Source organism: Neovison vison, chromosome 6 (genome assembly GCF_020171115.1).
Source record: "Neovison vison isolate M4711 chromosome 6, ASM_NN_V1, whole genome shotgun sequence".
NCBI classification, from domain to species: Eukaryota; Metazoa; Chordata; class Mammalia; order Carnivora; family Mustelidae; genus Neogale; species Neogale vison.
The window spans coordinates 171,296,403-171,311,574 of record NC_058096.1 but is presented as its reverse complement, the minus strand read 5'-3'; the positions used below and the strand labels follow the sequence as shown (position 1 = coordinate 171,311,574).

Genomic DNA, 15,172 nt, shown 5'->3' with positions numbered 1-15,172 from the left:
GCACAAGTCTTTTTGTGGACATGTGTTTTCATGCCTTTGGGGTAGAGAGGAGTAAAATGGCTGCATCATATTATAGGTTTAACTTTAGAAGTCAGCAGCCTTATTCTCAAGTGGTTAGGCCAGTTTCCCTCCTGCTCACCACAGTACGGGAGCTCCTGGTGCTGCACGCGCTCACAGGCCGTTTTCATTTTGGCAGTTCTAGAAGGTACAGCGTGGTGTTCTCTTTGTGGTTTGCATTTCCCTGAGGACTAAGGATGCTGAGCACCTGTCCAGGTTCTTACTGACCATTGTATTTCCTTTTTTGTGAGGTTGTCTACATCTTTTGTCAGTTAACAACAAAAAGGTTGCCTGTCTCTATATTATTGAACATAGGAGTTCTTTGTATATTCTGGCTACAGGTCCTTTTTATGTACACTGTGAATATTTTCTTCTAGTCTCTGGTCTGCCTTTGCATTTACATAGTGGTATCTTTTAGAAAGCAGAAGTTTTGATTTTTGTGAAGAGTCAGTATTTTTCTTTCTTCTGAGTATTCTTTGTGTCCTAAGAAATTTTAGCATTTCTTTTATTCTGAACAACTGAGCCCCTTTTCTCAGGTTTAAGGGCTGTTTGCCTATCTTTTTCTGGGGACTGTCCATGTATTCTACTTAAAATAGAGTTCTTTTATTGCTCTTTCTCTTCTTGATTTGTAAGAGCTATTTGTATATTAGGAAGATTAGCCTTTTATGGGCTGAAGTGGTATTTTCTCTCACTTTGTTCTCTTTCCAACTTTGCATGTAGTTTTTCTGTGCAAAATTGCACACATGTGTTTTCACATAATCCATTGTATCTGTTTTATTGCTTATAGATTTAAGGCCATAGGCTCCTCACTCCCAGGTTATAAAGGAATTCACTGATGTTTGTTTTGTATAGTTTCACTGTCGTACATTTAGATCAGTTCCATTTGGAGTGGATTCCAATGTACAGTGAAGCATGGAATCAATTTTATCTTTTTGCAAATGACTGTCCAGCTGTCCCCATATCATCTATTAAAAAGTCCGTCTTTTTCTAATGACTTGTGATCACCTTATCATTAAGATACTAAGTTTCCATATGTACTTGGATGTTCTCTTCTATTGTCTCTGGACTCAGGTCTTGCCATGGGCCCATCTGTCTGTTGCAATGGTGACGCAATCCTCTTCTGAGTTGTTTGCTTTATGACCTGCTTGAACATAGAGCAAGGGAACCTCCTTAGCGTTTTTCTTCTCCAAAGTTTTCCTAGACATCTTTGCTTATTTATTTTTTCCCCATAAACCTTAGAACCAGCTTGTCTAGCTCCAGAAAAGATACTTGTTGATTTTTTTCAAGTGGAGATTGTGGTAAATCTCTGTATGGATTTGGGTGAACCTGACCCGTTTCTTGCTGCTGAGTCTCCCTGAGTTCACACGGGAGAACTTTCTCCGTTGATTCCAGTGTGCTTTTCATAAGGCCCTGGAGAGGACCGCTGTGGGGCTGAGCTGACGGGTTTTTTTCATTTGAATGTTATACATTTCATGTAGGTTTATTCCCTAGGAATTTATTTTTCATCACTCTTATGATGGGTTCTTCTCTCTCACTGTTTTCCAACTGGCTGCCGTTTGCATATATGAAGGTAGACTTGTTGTTGGTCATTTTATACCTTGCTATCTTCTGAATATTGTCTTTATTCATCTCTTGAATTTTCTGGGTGTACTTGCATATCATCTGCAAAAAGAGATCATTTATCTCTTCCTTAGGGTATGAACATTTTAAAGCTTTGTGTTATATTTTGCCAAATCTCTTCTTTTGAAAAATATGGTACCAATTTATGTTGCTGCTGGAAGTGTTTTTGCCACTCCCTTGCCAGCACTGAGTATCAACATTTTTAAAAAATCTTTGCCAGTTTTAATACAACCTTCATTCGTTACAAAGAGGACGTTCATGGGGTCCCTTGTCCATCAGGCGCTTTGAGGGAGGCTAAGGTCACAGCATTCCTCCCCACCTCCAGGGCCTTATTCTAGGGTGAGATGAGATTAAAGTTTGTTTTTTTCTCCTCCAGCTTTACTGAAGAATAACTGAAAAATATGTGTACAAATTTAGGTTTTACAAAGTACTGATTTCATATACATTATGAAATGATTGACACCATGAGATTAATTACCATATCTGTCCCCTCACATGGTTAGTGTGTGTGTGTGTGTTGAGAACACTTAAGATCTATTCTCTAGGCAAATTTCAAGTATATATTATTTTTAAGTGTAATCACCATGTGTACATAGGATCTCCAGAACATACTCCTCTTACAACTGAAGGTTTGTACCCTTTGGCCAACATCTCATTTTCCCCAGTTCCTAGCAACCACCCATCTGCTCTCTGGTTCTCTGAGTTCAGCATTTTTAGATTCCACCTATAAGTGAGTTCATATGGTTGTTGTCGAGGCCCAAGCTTCTGGAAGCTTACAATTAAGACTGCTGCCTTCCTGGACCCAGCCTATGGGAAAAGGACTGGCTGCCCTAGTGGAGGAACCCATCTCAGGCCCAGAGAACTCTTTCTCGAAAATCCCTGAGCAGTTATAAAAAGTCCATTATCCGCCACCCCTTCTGTAGAGCCCTGTCATAGTAAGCCCTTGGAGTGCCTAACTTGATTCCCTGCACAACCTGGGTGATGCCAGGAGCAAGGGGCAGAGCCAGCACCCCTCCCAACCCTCCTCCCACTATGTGCAAATGCAGGGCCTGGTGCTGAGGACCCTTCCCCATCAATGAGATGAAGTACAACAGATGGAGCCTCTGGAGCTCCTGCTTTTCCATTGTGCCCTTCCCTGGGCCCAACTCCCCCAGCCCCCAATGTCCTTTAAAAAACCCCATCCATTCAGAGAGGGCACTGCTTGTTGACATAGATGGCCCAGGCCCTGGCTAGCATCCCTCTCATCCCCAACAGGTTTTAGCACCCCCCACACCAACCATGGGCCCCTCCTTCACGCAGCCTGTCCCAGGAAGCCTCTGTTGTTCATGTAACCTTTGCCCACACACCTGTGCTCCCAGCTCTGTACCTGACTCGCTCTGCGATCCCAGGCGAGCATCTTACCTCTCTGAATTTGTCTCCCTCTGCACCTCCAGAGCTGTGCTGGAGTCAGGGAGGGCAAATTTGCATCAGCTCTGTGCAGCCATAGCCCAGGGGGCCCCCTCCACCAGGGGCTCCACCAGTGTGTGTCTACTGGATGTCAGAGTGAAGGAACAGATGAGCCCCAGCAGTACAGCCCTCTGGGAGCTGATTTTGCACCCAGGTGGTCTGGACCAGGGGATACTCACATCCAGGGGCTCCAAAGCACAGCCTCTACTTGGGCTACAGCCACTCCATCCCATCCCCCATCAAACCCCATCTGAGGGTCTAGGTCCTGGAGTCTATTTCAAACCATGCCCTGGAGCAGCTTGATGGGCAGCTGGGCCCCAAGTACAACAGGACTGGCCTGATCTCACTCTGGTCACCGGACCCCAGCCCAGGCTCCTCCCCACCCTGTCCCTGCTCCTACAGGCATCTGGATCTTTGCTGGTGTATCTTGGGGACAGTAGGGTGTATGTAGAAAGGGGGGGATGGGTGTGCAGCCCAGGCAGCTGGGACCTCAGGATAAAGGAAATTTCCTTCTCTGTATTTATTTTCCACATCCTTGACTTTGAAAGCCAAGCTGGTGTTGATATTTACCTTGGCCGGGCCTCCCCATCTCCCTGGGCCAGCCTCATGTAAACATCATGTTCCTTCTCTCAGCTCTGCTAGGGTTGAGGTGGCCTTTTGCAACCAGTTCTAGGAATTTTGAAAGTTTGAAGGCTTAAGTTCAGAGACCAGCCCCCTAGGGAGCCCAGGGTGCGAGGAGCCCCAGGGGCTGCTGTACTGGCCTCCGGTTCCCTCCCAGGGATCCAGGCAGATGGCAGCAGAGAAAGAGGCAGTTGGGCAGGGCCTCCTCACTCCTCTTAACAGCGGTGATGCTGTGAGAGCCCCACTGTCCCCTTATTCATGCTGCCCCCTGAAGGTTGGCCCCCAAAGTCTTGGGCTCCCCATAGACACACAGGGACAGAGGCCGGACCTGGCTGTCTCCCCTGGGACTGGTGGGCAGAGAGCTAATTCCCAAGGGCCAGCCATCACTCCTTGTCCAGGTGTGCCATCTGTAGTGCATTTGGCACCTGGACCACAGCTGACGTGCTGCCCCGGGGGTGGGAGGCTGCTGAGGTGGGTAGCGTGTGCACAGGCATGTGGGGCCTCCTCTGAGCAAGTGCACAGGCCAGAGTCTCAGCCCCAGGGGACCGTGAGGAGACAGGATTACTTGGATTAATTTGAGAGGATGACGGGACAGGGGTCGGTGCAGCAGGAAAAAAAAGCGGGGCAGTGATGGCGCTGTGTGGTGGACATCGGAGGTGAGGGGCACTCACAATCCCCATGCGGATTCCAGCACCCCAGCCCCCGGGCTGGCCGCCATTCACTCACTTAGCAGTGAGACCTCAGGCAAAAGACTTCCCTTCTATGTGATTTGCTTTCATTATACAAGAACTGGGGTGTCTCTCCTTAGCGACAAGGGTGTTGTGAAGTACGCGGTGTGTCGTCTTCAAGTGGGAGCAGTCATTCTTTGCTTGCTCACACACCACACAGATTTGAGGCCACATCAGTGAGCACCACTGGCCATCTGGACACTGAATGTCTCCCCTTCTCCTCACAGATCTGGGACATGAGCGACGATGAGACCGTATGATGTGGCCCAGCCTCGCCGCCTGCTGAGGAACCCTTGGTTACTAGAGCGGGACTGCTGCCCCCAGGACCGGTGATTCTGGGCCCTGCACCCCCCCCCAACCTTTGTGGTCTCCTCCTCTGCATACCTCGAGGACCAGGGCCCCCGCTTCGCTGCCCAGGAGCATCTGGCGTTCTCCATTTCTTATGACTCATGATCCTACCAGTTCTGAGCTGAATAATAACCTTGGCTTTGGCATTGCCCTTGATCTGGGACTTGGTTCCCTCCACGAGTTTTTTTTTTTTCTCTTGTTGTCAAATGTTTGATAGTCAAAACTCCCGGGATCCACCAGCTTGGCCCCCACAGGGCGGTAGTAAGGACGGGGAACAGTGAGCCCAACACATGCCAAATGCGGGACAGATCAGAGTTCCTGGGCTATTCTACAAACCCCAGAGAGGGGCCTCTGGGTACCAGTGAGGGCGGAGATCCTTATAAACTTTGACAGTCTGGCCTGTTGGAGAGGGAGGGATTTGTGGGACAGAAGGGCCCGCACCTATCCCAGTGAACCCAGAACTCCAGCCCGGAGTCTGCTACCCAGAAGGTTCCTCCACCTCCTGGCCTATCCTCAGCTGTCGGCAAAACACCTGTGCCGCCCTGCCTTCCTGCTCAGGAGAGGAACAAAGTTGCTGCTGCTGCCTTGAACTGGTGGAAGGGCCACATCCTAGTAATGGCCTGGGTGGGCACCCCACCTGCCCTGGAGGAGGCCTCACACCCCCAGAGCCCACTCCTCTATGGCCAAGGGAAGGAGACGCCTTCCCTCAAGGGCCCTCCTCAGTGGTACTCAGAGGGTACACCCAGAGCTACACCTAAGGACTCGGTGGGGATGGGGGACAATCTCTCCCCAGTTGTGATCTTGGGGCATTTTCTTCTGCCTCAGGCCTAGGACCCAAGTCAACAGTGAGTCTGAAGGCTGACTCTGAGAAAGGTGGGGTTTCTGCAGGTCAGGTCATGAATGGGGCTTCTTGGGGAGTTGGAGCTACAGACGATGTCTGCCCGCCTGCCTGGGGCAGAGGGGGCGCCGTTGGATGCAGGTGCAGGCCCGCTGTGCCGTCCCCCGGCCCGTTGGTCACACGCACAGCCTGTGGTTTAAGAGCACTTTATTATTGTTCTTAAGGCTACTTTTAAGTACAAAAAAAAGATGGCCTGCCAAACCTTTTTTTTCTTCTTCTTCCAGGAAAAACAGGCCACAGAGAATGGTATATTACAGATTTACAAACATGGAGAGAGAACGGTCAGAACGCACTGCGACGGCGTGGCTCTGTGAAGAACTCACTGTGCTCCTCCTGAGGCCAGGGAGTGTGTCCTTTCCCAGTGAAATGTTTGGTTTTCTGCTTCCCTGTGTGCCCGGGGCCCCTCCAGGGGCCCGCCTATCCCAGATAGGTCAGTGCCGGGCGCCGACAGGCCACTGCCCGAGGAGCCTGCCCTTCCCAGAGCCCGCCAGCGGCGGCTGCTTTTCCGCCACAGCGCTCAGTAGCCTGGAGCAATAACAAACTAGTGGCTATTAAGGCAGATGCAGTGTTCTCATAGAGTAACTGTGTTCCTGCACTTTTACAGACAAATCTACGACACAAAAAAAAAAAAAAAAAAAAAGATCAACTTTTTTTTCAAAAAAAAAAAAAAATGAATGATTACAATGGGAAAGGGGAAATTAAATAGCTACATATCATTAACAAATTAATTGTTCTTCAAAAAATACCTACAAATTTCTCTGTACATTCTTTACGCACAGCGTAATGATGGTCTTAAAGTTACCTATATAAAAAAAGTGTTCTCACCGATTTTTCCTACAGAAAATATAGGGGCCCGAATGCGAAAGCCTGGAAGCCCAGTTACGGGGGGTGAAATGTGTGCAGGGGCAAGAGGAGAGGGCTTTTCTTCTGCCTGTGGAAACACCTGCAACCACCCTGGGACCACAAGAGCTGATCTGCTGACCTTTTTGCCCAGTGACAATTTTTACAATTAACCAGCTAACCTGTGTTTTTCTTATACAGAAAACCAGCCTCGAGGGCTCCCGGGCGTCCACAGTGCCTCACAGGGGAGGCGGGCGCACCTGTTGTCACCTGGCCAGGCAACTTTGTAAGCCCTCTGGTGGCCTTCTAGAGGCTGGAACGGGGCGGGGGGTGGGGTGGGGGTGGGATAGAAATGTACATTTACCAAAAAAGAGGAGCAGCTGTTGAACATCCACAGCTGTGTCCGTCATGCTTTCTTCTTTGCCTAATTTCTAGTTAGTAGCTATTACTCTAGCAAACGATAATAAATGCAGTGATAACTGTATAAAGTCAGAGGAATGTATACTGCCTTGGCCCCAGAGTACGAGGAAGCACACAAAATACCATATCACAGATTGTCAGTAATCTGCTGTTCAGCCAAGAAGGTTGAAAGGGAGCAGTTTCTGCATGGAGGGAAGTTGGAAGACACAAACCCCAACTCCCCTGGTAGCTAGTAATAAGCAGACAGGGATGCAAAAAATAAACGTCAGCTGGCAGCAAAAACCTCCAGCATCCTAACATGGCGGCTGACCCACAACTGGCCTGCCCGTCTCCAGGGCCTGCCAGCCCCACACGACTCAGGAGTAATGTGAATATCAAACAAATCTCAGAGTACAACTGTACCAGCAGTAAGTATATCTAGGACTGTAAATGACAAAAATAAACTAATTCTGAAAAGAAGCTAGTAAGTATTAAGGTTCTTGTTTACTATATCTATACAATTAATAGAAACCAGCTATTTTTCTCCATTAAAACATGCATCACGTTGAAAGCACTACAGAATCCTCCAACCTCAGCTCTAGTCTAACAAACTGCAGTGTTTAGGAAAGGGAGAATGCCCGTGATTGGTAGAGTCTGCAGTCCAGTTGCAAGCACCTGAAATCTAGAGAGAAAGACCTATAACCTGTATGAGACTTCCCCTTCCAAAGCTGTTTTGTCTAAATTTAAAAAAACAAACAACACACAAATGGTCAGAAATGTCATCCTTAAACCCTTTGTTTTTCAGCAGTTTGCCCTCAGAGTACTAGCATCTCACAGAAAGCTGTCAGGCAGGCAACTTTAGCCCTCCTCCAATAGTGCAAATCAGACGCGACAGTTCTCTGTTCTCTTCAAGTAGACGCACGCACGCAGACGCACTCACATGCGGCCCGGACCAAACACGCAATGGAAGCGAAGCCACACACACACCCCGGTCTCAAGAAGCAAATTGAAAAGCACGAAGCATCTGGGTCACCAACGTCATGGCTTGTGACTGAGAAAGCGTGCGCCATGGAGTCCTGGCCCCCGACGGGGCAGCAGACCTGCATCAGAGATTTCTTTGGTAACTGAGGCAGGAAGGCAGGACGCTAGGTTAGATGGTCCACGGGCAGCTCCCGGTATCGAGTTTGAGGGCCCCCGGGTATTAAACCAAGCAAGTACAAAAACAGAACAAAAATCCAACGACATGGTTTTTGCGAATAAACCATCCCTTCCCTACCCTTCCCCCTACCCCACCCAGACAATTTTTTTTTGTTGTTTTTGTGTTTTTTTTAAGCACTGACTGTTCAAAGCTCAGGCAAACCATGCAGATTGACATCTTGTTTGAGGGTGGCACTCCCTTCATGAGACCACGGAGGGGGAGTGACTGTGGCTGACCATGTGCGCGGAGGGGCTGGCTGGCTGGCCCCTGCGCGAGGCTGACTCAGGGCTACTGGACGCGCCATCCTTGGCCGCCTTGATCTGAAGCCACGTATCACCCAGGGCCTTGGCAAAGTGGTCGTCCACGGAGCCTGTGATGGACACGGAGTTGGGCGCTGGCTCAGGCTCCTTGTAGTTCTTGCCCAGGCTCCTGCGGAAGTGCTCCTCCACCACGGGGTCGCAGGTGGTGGTGGCTGTAGGGAAGGAGGACAGCGGTCAGGACTCTGGGGACAAAGGGCCCGTCCCCACCTGCCCTGGCTTGGCACTTAGCCAGATCTCTCTTCTGAACCTGTAACATGGCAGCATGCCCACCTGAGCTAAGGATGAGTTCAGAGAGAAAACCTGGCCTTGATAATAGTAGATCTGGTCCCACTACAGCTTCTTCCCCGGAGGTTTCTTCCCTCTGTCCCACTCAAGCCAGACACAATGCTGGGTGCATGTGTGCTCAAAACAAAACAAACAAACAAACAAACAAACAAAAACCCCAACACAAAACACTTTTTCAACCTCAATAAAAATACAAGCTCCAGAGGCCACTTGTTCTGTCCACAGCAATGTAGAAGGAATGCAAACACTCCACTTGAATCCTGTCCAAGGAGGAAGCCCGAGCCCCCACCCCAGCCGCCCCACGTGCAGGGTGACTTACAGCTCGGGGCCCTCCGGTAGCTGGCTGGCCCCGCCGCGACACAGCCGCTGTGCGCAATGGGGCAGTGGGAGAGGTTGCAGTTGCGGGTGCTGGCCGAGGCGCACGTGATCACCGAAGGCCGGTTCTGGGGAGAAGAGGAGGCTGCTGTCAGCTCTGGCTTGGGAGGTCAGATAAGGAGCAGTGGTGCTCAGCCCTGCTGATGACCCCAGTCCTTATACACTTGCCACAGCTGGGACGCAGAACAAGTCTCTGTCCCTCTATCACCACCGAGAGCACTCATCCTGCCTGCAAGGAGCCAAGGGCCACTGTCCTCTGCGCCATCAGGTCCCTGTCCTCTGGGCAAGGCTACTCTGAGGTAAGCCTGTCCTACAGCCCCTCCTGACAAGAGGCAAAGGCAAGGCCGGCCTGTCTGCCACCTCCAACTGCAAAACCACGTGAACTTGCTAAGCTACAGCAAAATCAGAGTGAGTGGGCCTCTGTGGGTGTGTGAGAAGCCTCCACAGCTCCTGCCATCAAGTCCCCGGGGCAACCCAGTCCCTGCCCTTCTCAGCGTGTGCCCTATAGCCCAAGGGCTTCTAGGAACCCTCCCGGTACCCTCCCAACATACTCCCAGTTTTTGCTTAAACTAAAGACAGCTCAAGTTGGTTTCTATTATGACCACACAAATCCTGATGGAGACGGAAATGCACGAAGTCCATCCAAGTATGAATTTAAATGCACCCCACCCCCAGTCCAAATTGCTCTACAGACATTCTCTCCTTCCCCACGACCACCTCCCCATTTAGCAAGTCAATCATGCCTTCCAAATGCACCAGGAAGACCCCAGCACCTGGCTCCTCTAGCCCACGCACACTTCAGAGCAACAACCAGGAAGCGTTTCTGGAGCCCCAGACCTTGGCACAGTATCCAGGACAGAAAATATTTGTGAATCAGCTTCCTCAGGTTCCATCCAGGAAAGACCTCTCCTGACAGTACTGAAGACAAGATAGAAGAGGACATGCCCCAAGTTCCAAAAAAAGTAGAGGGGAGCTGATGGAAGGGCCCCTCAGAGAGCCATCAGGGCTTCTCTACCCCCGGCCTTTGAAGAGTTCAATCAGAAGCCAGGGTAAAGACAAAAAGGCTTGCACAGCAAACCTTCCCACGATGGGAAATGAACAGGAGTGAAAAACATGTTCTGTGATAAAGATCTGGACCTGTAAGGATGGGCCAGGACGTGCTTGAGTCTAACACAAAATTACTCACATCCAAGATGGGGGAAGGCATGGCTCGGCAGCAGCATGGAAAGGAAAAATGGAAGTTTCAATGCTACCTCAACACATCAGCCACAGGCATGGAGTCTGAGCCATCGCAGCACGGACAAAAGTGGTGCAGACAGAACATGACTTTGAGTCCAGGTCCACTCCCCCTTCATCTGACAGCAACCTTCACCCTCTTCCCCTCCGTTTCTCCATGTATGAGACAGGAAGAGTGGCAGCTGAAGAGGGCATTGGAGGACCGCCTGAGGTGAGAGTTTGGGGCCAAGCCTTGGTGGCAGGAGCCCTGCCCTGCAGGGGCTGGTCTTACTGTCCCTGGAGGGTAGCCTGCAGCCTGAAGTCCACCTTCTGAAGATTCTTTTTAACCCTGAGCCTGTGATCTCCCTGGTTTCCCCTCTCGTAGAATGTGCCCTCCATCCATGAGACAGGGCTGAGGCAGCCATGTCCATAAGTGACCTTGCCCCACTGGCCACGCTGGAAATCTAACCTAGGCTTGGGGCCAACTACTAAGCCAGACTAAGTAAGAGATTCAGGTTGACCTCAGAAGTCATGGGATGGTCATACGAGAATGGCTGTGCAGGTTAAGCAGAGAGAGAGAGAAAAAAAAAAAAAAAAAAGAGAAGAGAATGTGGAGACTGGACCAGCACAGAGCCAGGGAGGGAGAATGTGGCTTCCTCACCAGCTCTCAGAGGCAAGGGCTGGCCCTTCCTTCCTGATCCTGCCATACCCATGACCCTGGGCTCCAGGAGACGCCGCAGGTCCTCCCAATAAAACTCCCTTCCTTTTGTGCTTACGTCAGCTCAGGCTGGTTTTTGTTCCTTGCAACCAGAGTCCTGGCTGACGCAAATGTCACCAAGTGGGGTCATGTTTTGGGGAAGGGGTCATGGAAGGGGAAGAAAGGTAAAGTATAGGAGAACAAATTTGGGGAAGCTCCGAATAAAGCTAATAAGAATCAAGTCAATGTCCAGCTTTTATGATAGCCACTCTAGAGCAGAAGGTGGCCCCTGAGCAGGGCCCAGCAAGACAAAACCACCAGTGAACACGTGGCCACCAAGAAGACATTCCAATCTCATTCCTAGTAGCAGCAGATTATCTCCAGGACCCCTCCCGGCTGGAGATGAAGGAGTGCAGGCCTCTGGCTGAGTGCAGGCCAGGGCTTCGGCACCACACACCCACCTGGAACAGGCCTCTGCCTCCAGATGCTGAGTGCAGTGAGGTCCCGTGACCAAACTCCTCCCTACACACCCTCGTTTTCCAGATGGGGAAAACGGAGGCCAGAAATGAGTAACCTGCTGGAGCTTCCCCAGCCACCCTGAGGCAGGGCCAGGCCCAGACGGTCACTCACACTCCCTCAGCCCTCGCCCCACCCGCTCTGGCTGTGCCCAGAGCCGGGCTGCCCTCGGGGGAGAGCATCCAGAAGAGAACCATCCTACTATTCACTGTCCCCGGGGGCTTGTTCATATGTAACTTTAGCCTGCGTCTCCTCATTTGCCCATTCTCGTGGGCTCTTCTGCAGCTTTCTTGAGGCCACACTCTCCTCTCTGAGCCGCCATTACAGAAACATGCAGTGGGGTGACACTTTCAGCAGGCTCTCCACACATGCCTCTCTGGGAACTTTCCTATCCCAGTTCCCAGAGATCTGAGTCACAGTTTCCAGCCAAGAGAGGCAGGCTTCCACTGCCTGCCCGCCACCCAGAGCCATGTCGTTGCTCCAGGAAGCCCTGTCCGCGTCACTGCCCTGGCTCCGAACTGCGCAGTGGCAGGCCCCCTTCCCCAATGGAGCCACCCTGACAGCTCACAAATAAAACCCAACCCCGGACAGGGGCGGATGCTGCCAAGCTGCCCACTGCTGTGTGGCCAACACAGGGCCTGGCACAGAACTCAGGAACCATCCAAGAGAAAGCTCAGGCCCCAGTGACCATCCAGGCCACACCATGCTGGCATAGGAAGGAGCTCGATGAATGGTCACCAGGTGCACAAAACACATGCTGACCCGCAGCCACGGGGGGTGGGGGGCGCAAGCTGATAACCTCTGCTTCACCACCAACCCCAACCTTGAATTAAAGTTTAGGTCTGGGCCACCATGTCAGGAAAGCCAAAGCCACTATACCCAGGAGAGCTGTGAACTTATTCTACGGCCACTGGCTTTGTTTTCCAGCCAGGAATCACCCAAGATTTCAGGTTCTCAGTCCCAGAAAACACGTTCAACAGCCCCACAGCTCATCTGACGGGTCAGGGACCCTCTTGCTGGACTGGGCAGCCAGGCACACTTTATAGACGGATCGGGGAGACCCTGGTTAAAAGAGCCAGGTCACTCCGTCCAGCGGCACACTTCTCACACAGCAAATATGACCAGAAGCAACCAGAAGACCCTCAAAAATCACAGAAACCCGTTCCAAAGCTTCAGACATAGCTGTTCTGGGCAGAGACAGTTCCAGGGGTTCTGGGGAGCTTCTTACCCAAGTCATGGGCTTAGAGGCTGAACTTCCCCATGGAGTCCCACCCCCTACACACACACACACACACACATCAAGGGACTCTCTACGGCACTGGCCACAGCCAGAGGGCTCAGTTTCCTGATCCTAGAAACCAAGTCTCTAATACTTAAACCACCTCTCCTGTGGTCCGAGTGCAGCCCCCTCTGCACACACCCACCTCCCTGACCGGACTGCAAGCTCCTTCCAGGCTGGACCTGTATTCTACATGCGTGTCTCTGTGTCTCCAGGGCTTTGCGAAGCCCCGGGGCACAGTCCACACTAGTAAGTGCAATCCGTGAGTGCAGGGAGAAGTCGGCCCGAGCTGCTATCAGAGTAAGCGGCCATCTGCTGCCACATTAGTAGCTGAAGTACTACAGTCACTTGATAACCAGACTTGTCGAGACTGAAACGGTCAGCGCCTCTAGCTTACTTGACCAGCTTCTACATCCTCCCCTTGCACACAGTAGGCACCTACCAAGTTTTGTTAAATGAACGAATGAAACAAAGGAATTGAGATGTTAGCCTTGCTGGGATTCCCAGGCACCAGTACCATCTGTCCCAACGACAGACTGGATCAGCGACAGGCGCCGGGCAGTGCTGGCCGGGCCTAAGCACAGCTGGGGCAGGCACGGATGCTGTCGTGCATGGTGGGGTGCTGCAGGGAAGCCGTGGCACGCTCAGCAGCAGAGTCTCCAGCTGCGCCCAGCATCTCCTCAGGACATGGCACCTGCCTCATTCACTGCCCGTCAGTTTTCAGCAAACACCAACCGGGGATGTATTGGGCCACAGGCCCCAGAGGTTCACAGAGAAACACCATGGCTTGTGCAGGAATTCCAAACCTCGATGCAAAGGATTTCCCCAGGAGCCCCAATTTTGAAATATTGTTTTTTTTAATCAAGCAAACTGTGTTCATTAAGTAATAATTAATTTCCTTATTTTCCTTTAATAAAAAACAACCCTATCTGCCAATGAGAGTTTTCTCACCAGCAGGAGCTAAGAACCGCTTTAACCACTGACTGTAGAGGATTCCAACCCAACGTAAAAGAACCTGACATTTAACTTTGTGTGAGGTTATAATAGGTAAATGCAGGATTTTCCTTGATCCTCCTAGAAACAGGATTCCCGAGGAAGACTACTGAAAACCTGAACCGACCCTGCCTTGTGCAAAGACACTAAGCCCCAGAGATGTTAAACGTCTTGTCCAAGACTGTCAGTCCTGGGAGGTCAGGCCCAGGCAGGTCTCAGTGGGAATTAAACACAAGGCAGCATTTGGTAAAAGGATCCGTGCTGCTGCCACTCTTCTTTCTAAGCACAGAACCGAGGGTAAGCACCACCTCTCCTGCCACCTCCCTCCTGGCCCTCCATCCTGCACGCTCCGCCTGGTCAGCCACCAACGGGAACCCTATGGCCAGAGGCATACCTGCTGCCGCTCCACTGGGGTCAGCGTGGGCGAGATGCCAGCCGGCCTGCTGGCGTCCATGCTGTTCTTGGTCAGAGCGAGGGGCTGCTCCATGCTGAGGCTGGGGAGGGACGTGTACAGGTGGTTGCCGTGCAGGCTCATGGTGGGGGCCACGGCACGCTCGATGGGGCTGCGGCTCCGTTCCCGGGGGTCTTTTCGGCAGTCTCCATTGGCAGTCTTGTTCCTGAAAGACAGGAGAGAGCACTCAGATGGGAATACCTGGCATCCCCTGAATGGCAAATGGGACGCCAGCCCTGTGCCAGGTGCTACAAGCTCATTATTTCATTGAATTCTGCTCCGTGCTGGGGATAAATATTTATCATCATTTCCGTTTCCTGAGGCTCAGGTCAAACATCTCACCAGGAAGCTGAGGAGCCCCAGCACTAAACCAGGGTCTGAAGTCGGCTCTGCAGGGCCATCCAAATGAAGATGGTACCCCTCTGCTCCGCATGCCGCCCCATGCATGGCTGCGCCTATCAGAGCCCTTGTATGAGAAACTCTTCGTGCTCAGAGCCTGGAGAACCAGCCTATGCACCTGATGCCAGCTTGGTTAGATAAGGATCTGCCATTCAAAAGGATGAAGAGGATGACGATGCAGTCACCAGACACCTCCTACAGGGTGGATCCTGTTCTGGGCCTCCCCCAGCAGGAGCTCTCTAGGTCCTCCCAACAGCACCAAGGAGACGCCACAGCGTTCTACTCTCCAGAGGACAGAACCGAGACTGGGGGGCAGGGGCGTGTGGCTGGTAAGGGGTGGTGTCTGCCATGGCTCCCTGTGTGCAGCTCTACCGCCCAGAACACACCAGCCACGGCAGTCGGCTTCAGCAGAGTCCCAGAGACCTCGGCCACACGTGTAGCACCCAGCAGGTGCCGTGTGAACATGGACGGGCTGCCGACACCAACC

At 51.6% G+C, this 15,172-nt stretch overlaps 2 protein-coding genes across 7 annotated transcripts in view; one reads left to right on the top strand and one right to left on the bottom strand.

Annotated features, from left to right (window-relative positions):
- The window catches only part of ATG7 (autophagy related 7), a 254,848-nt gene extending 249,865 nt beyond the window's left edge, over positions 1 to 4,983 (top strand). The window contains exon 19 of the mRNA XM_044252987.1: positions 4,700 to 4,983. Within this exon, the coding sequence (XP_044108922.1) occupies positions 4,700 to 4,732 (33 nt within the window). The 3' untranslated portion in view covers positions 4,733 to 4,983. The remainder of the gene's footprint in view (positions 1 to 4,699) is intronic.
- Positions 4,984 to 5,848: 865 nt separating this feature from the next.
- VGLL4 (vestigial like family member 4) overlaps positions 5,849 to 15,172 on the bottom strand; it is a 158,698-nt gene continuing 149,374 nt past the window's right edge. For all 6 annotated transcript variants that reach the window (XM_044252991.1, XM_044252992.1, XM_044252994.1 and 3 more), the window contains 3 exons: positions 14,230 to 14,452; positions 9,080 to 9,203; positions 5,849 to 8,627 (listed from right to left, as the gene is read on the bottom strand). In XM_044252991.1, coding sequence (XP_044108926.1) covers positions 8,356 to 8,627; positions 9,080 to 9,203; positions 14,230 to 14,452 — 619 coding nt within the window. In that variant the 3' untranslated portion in view covers positions 5,849 to 8,355. The remainder of the gene's footprint in view (positions 8,628 to 9,079; positions 9,204 to 14,229; positions 14,453 to 15,172) is intronic.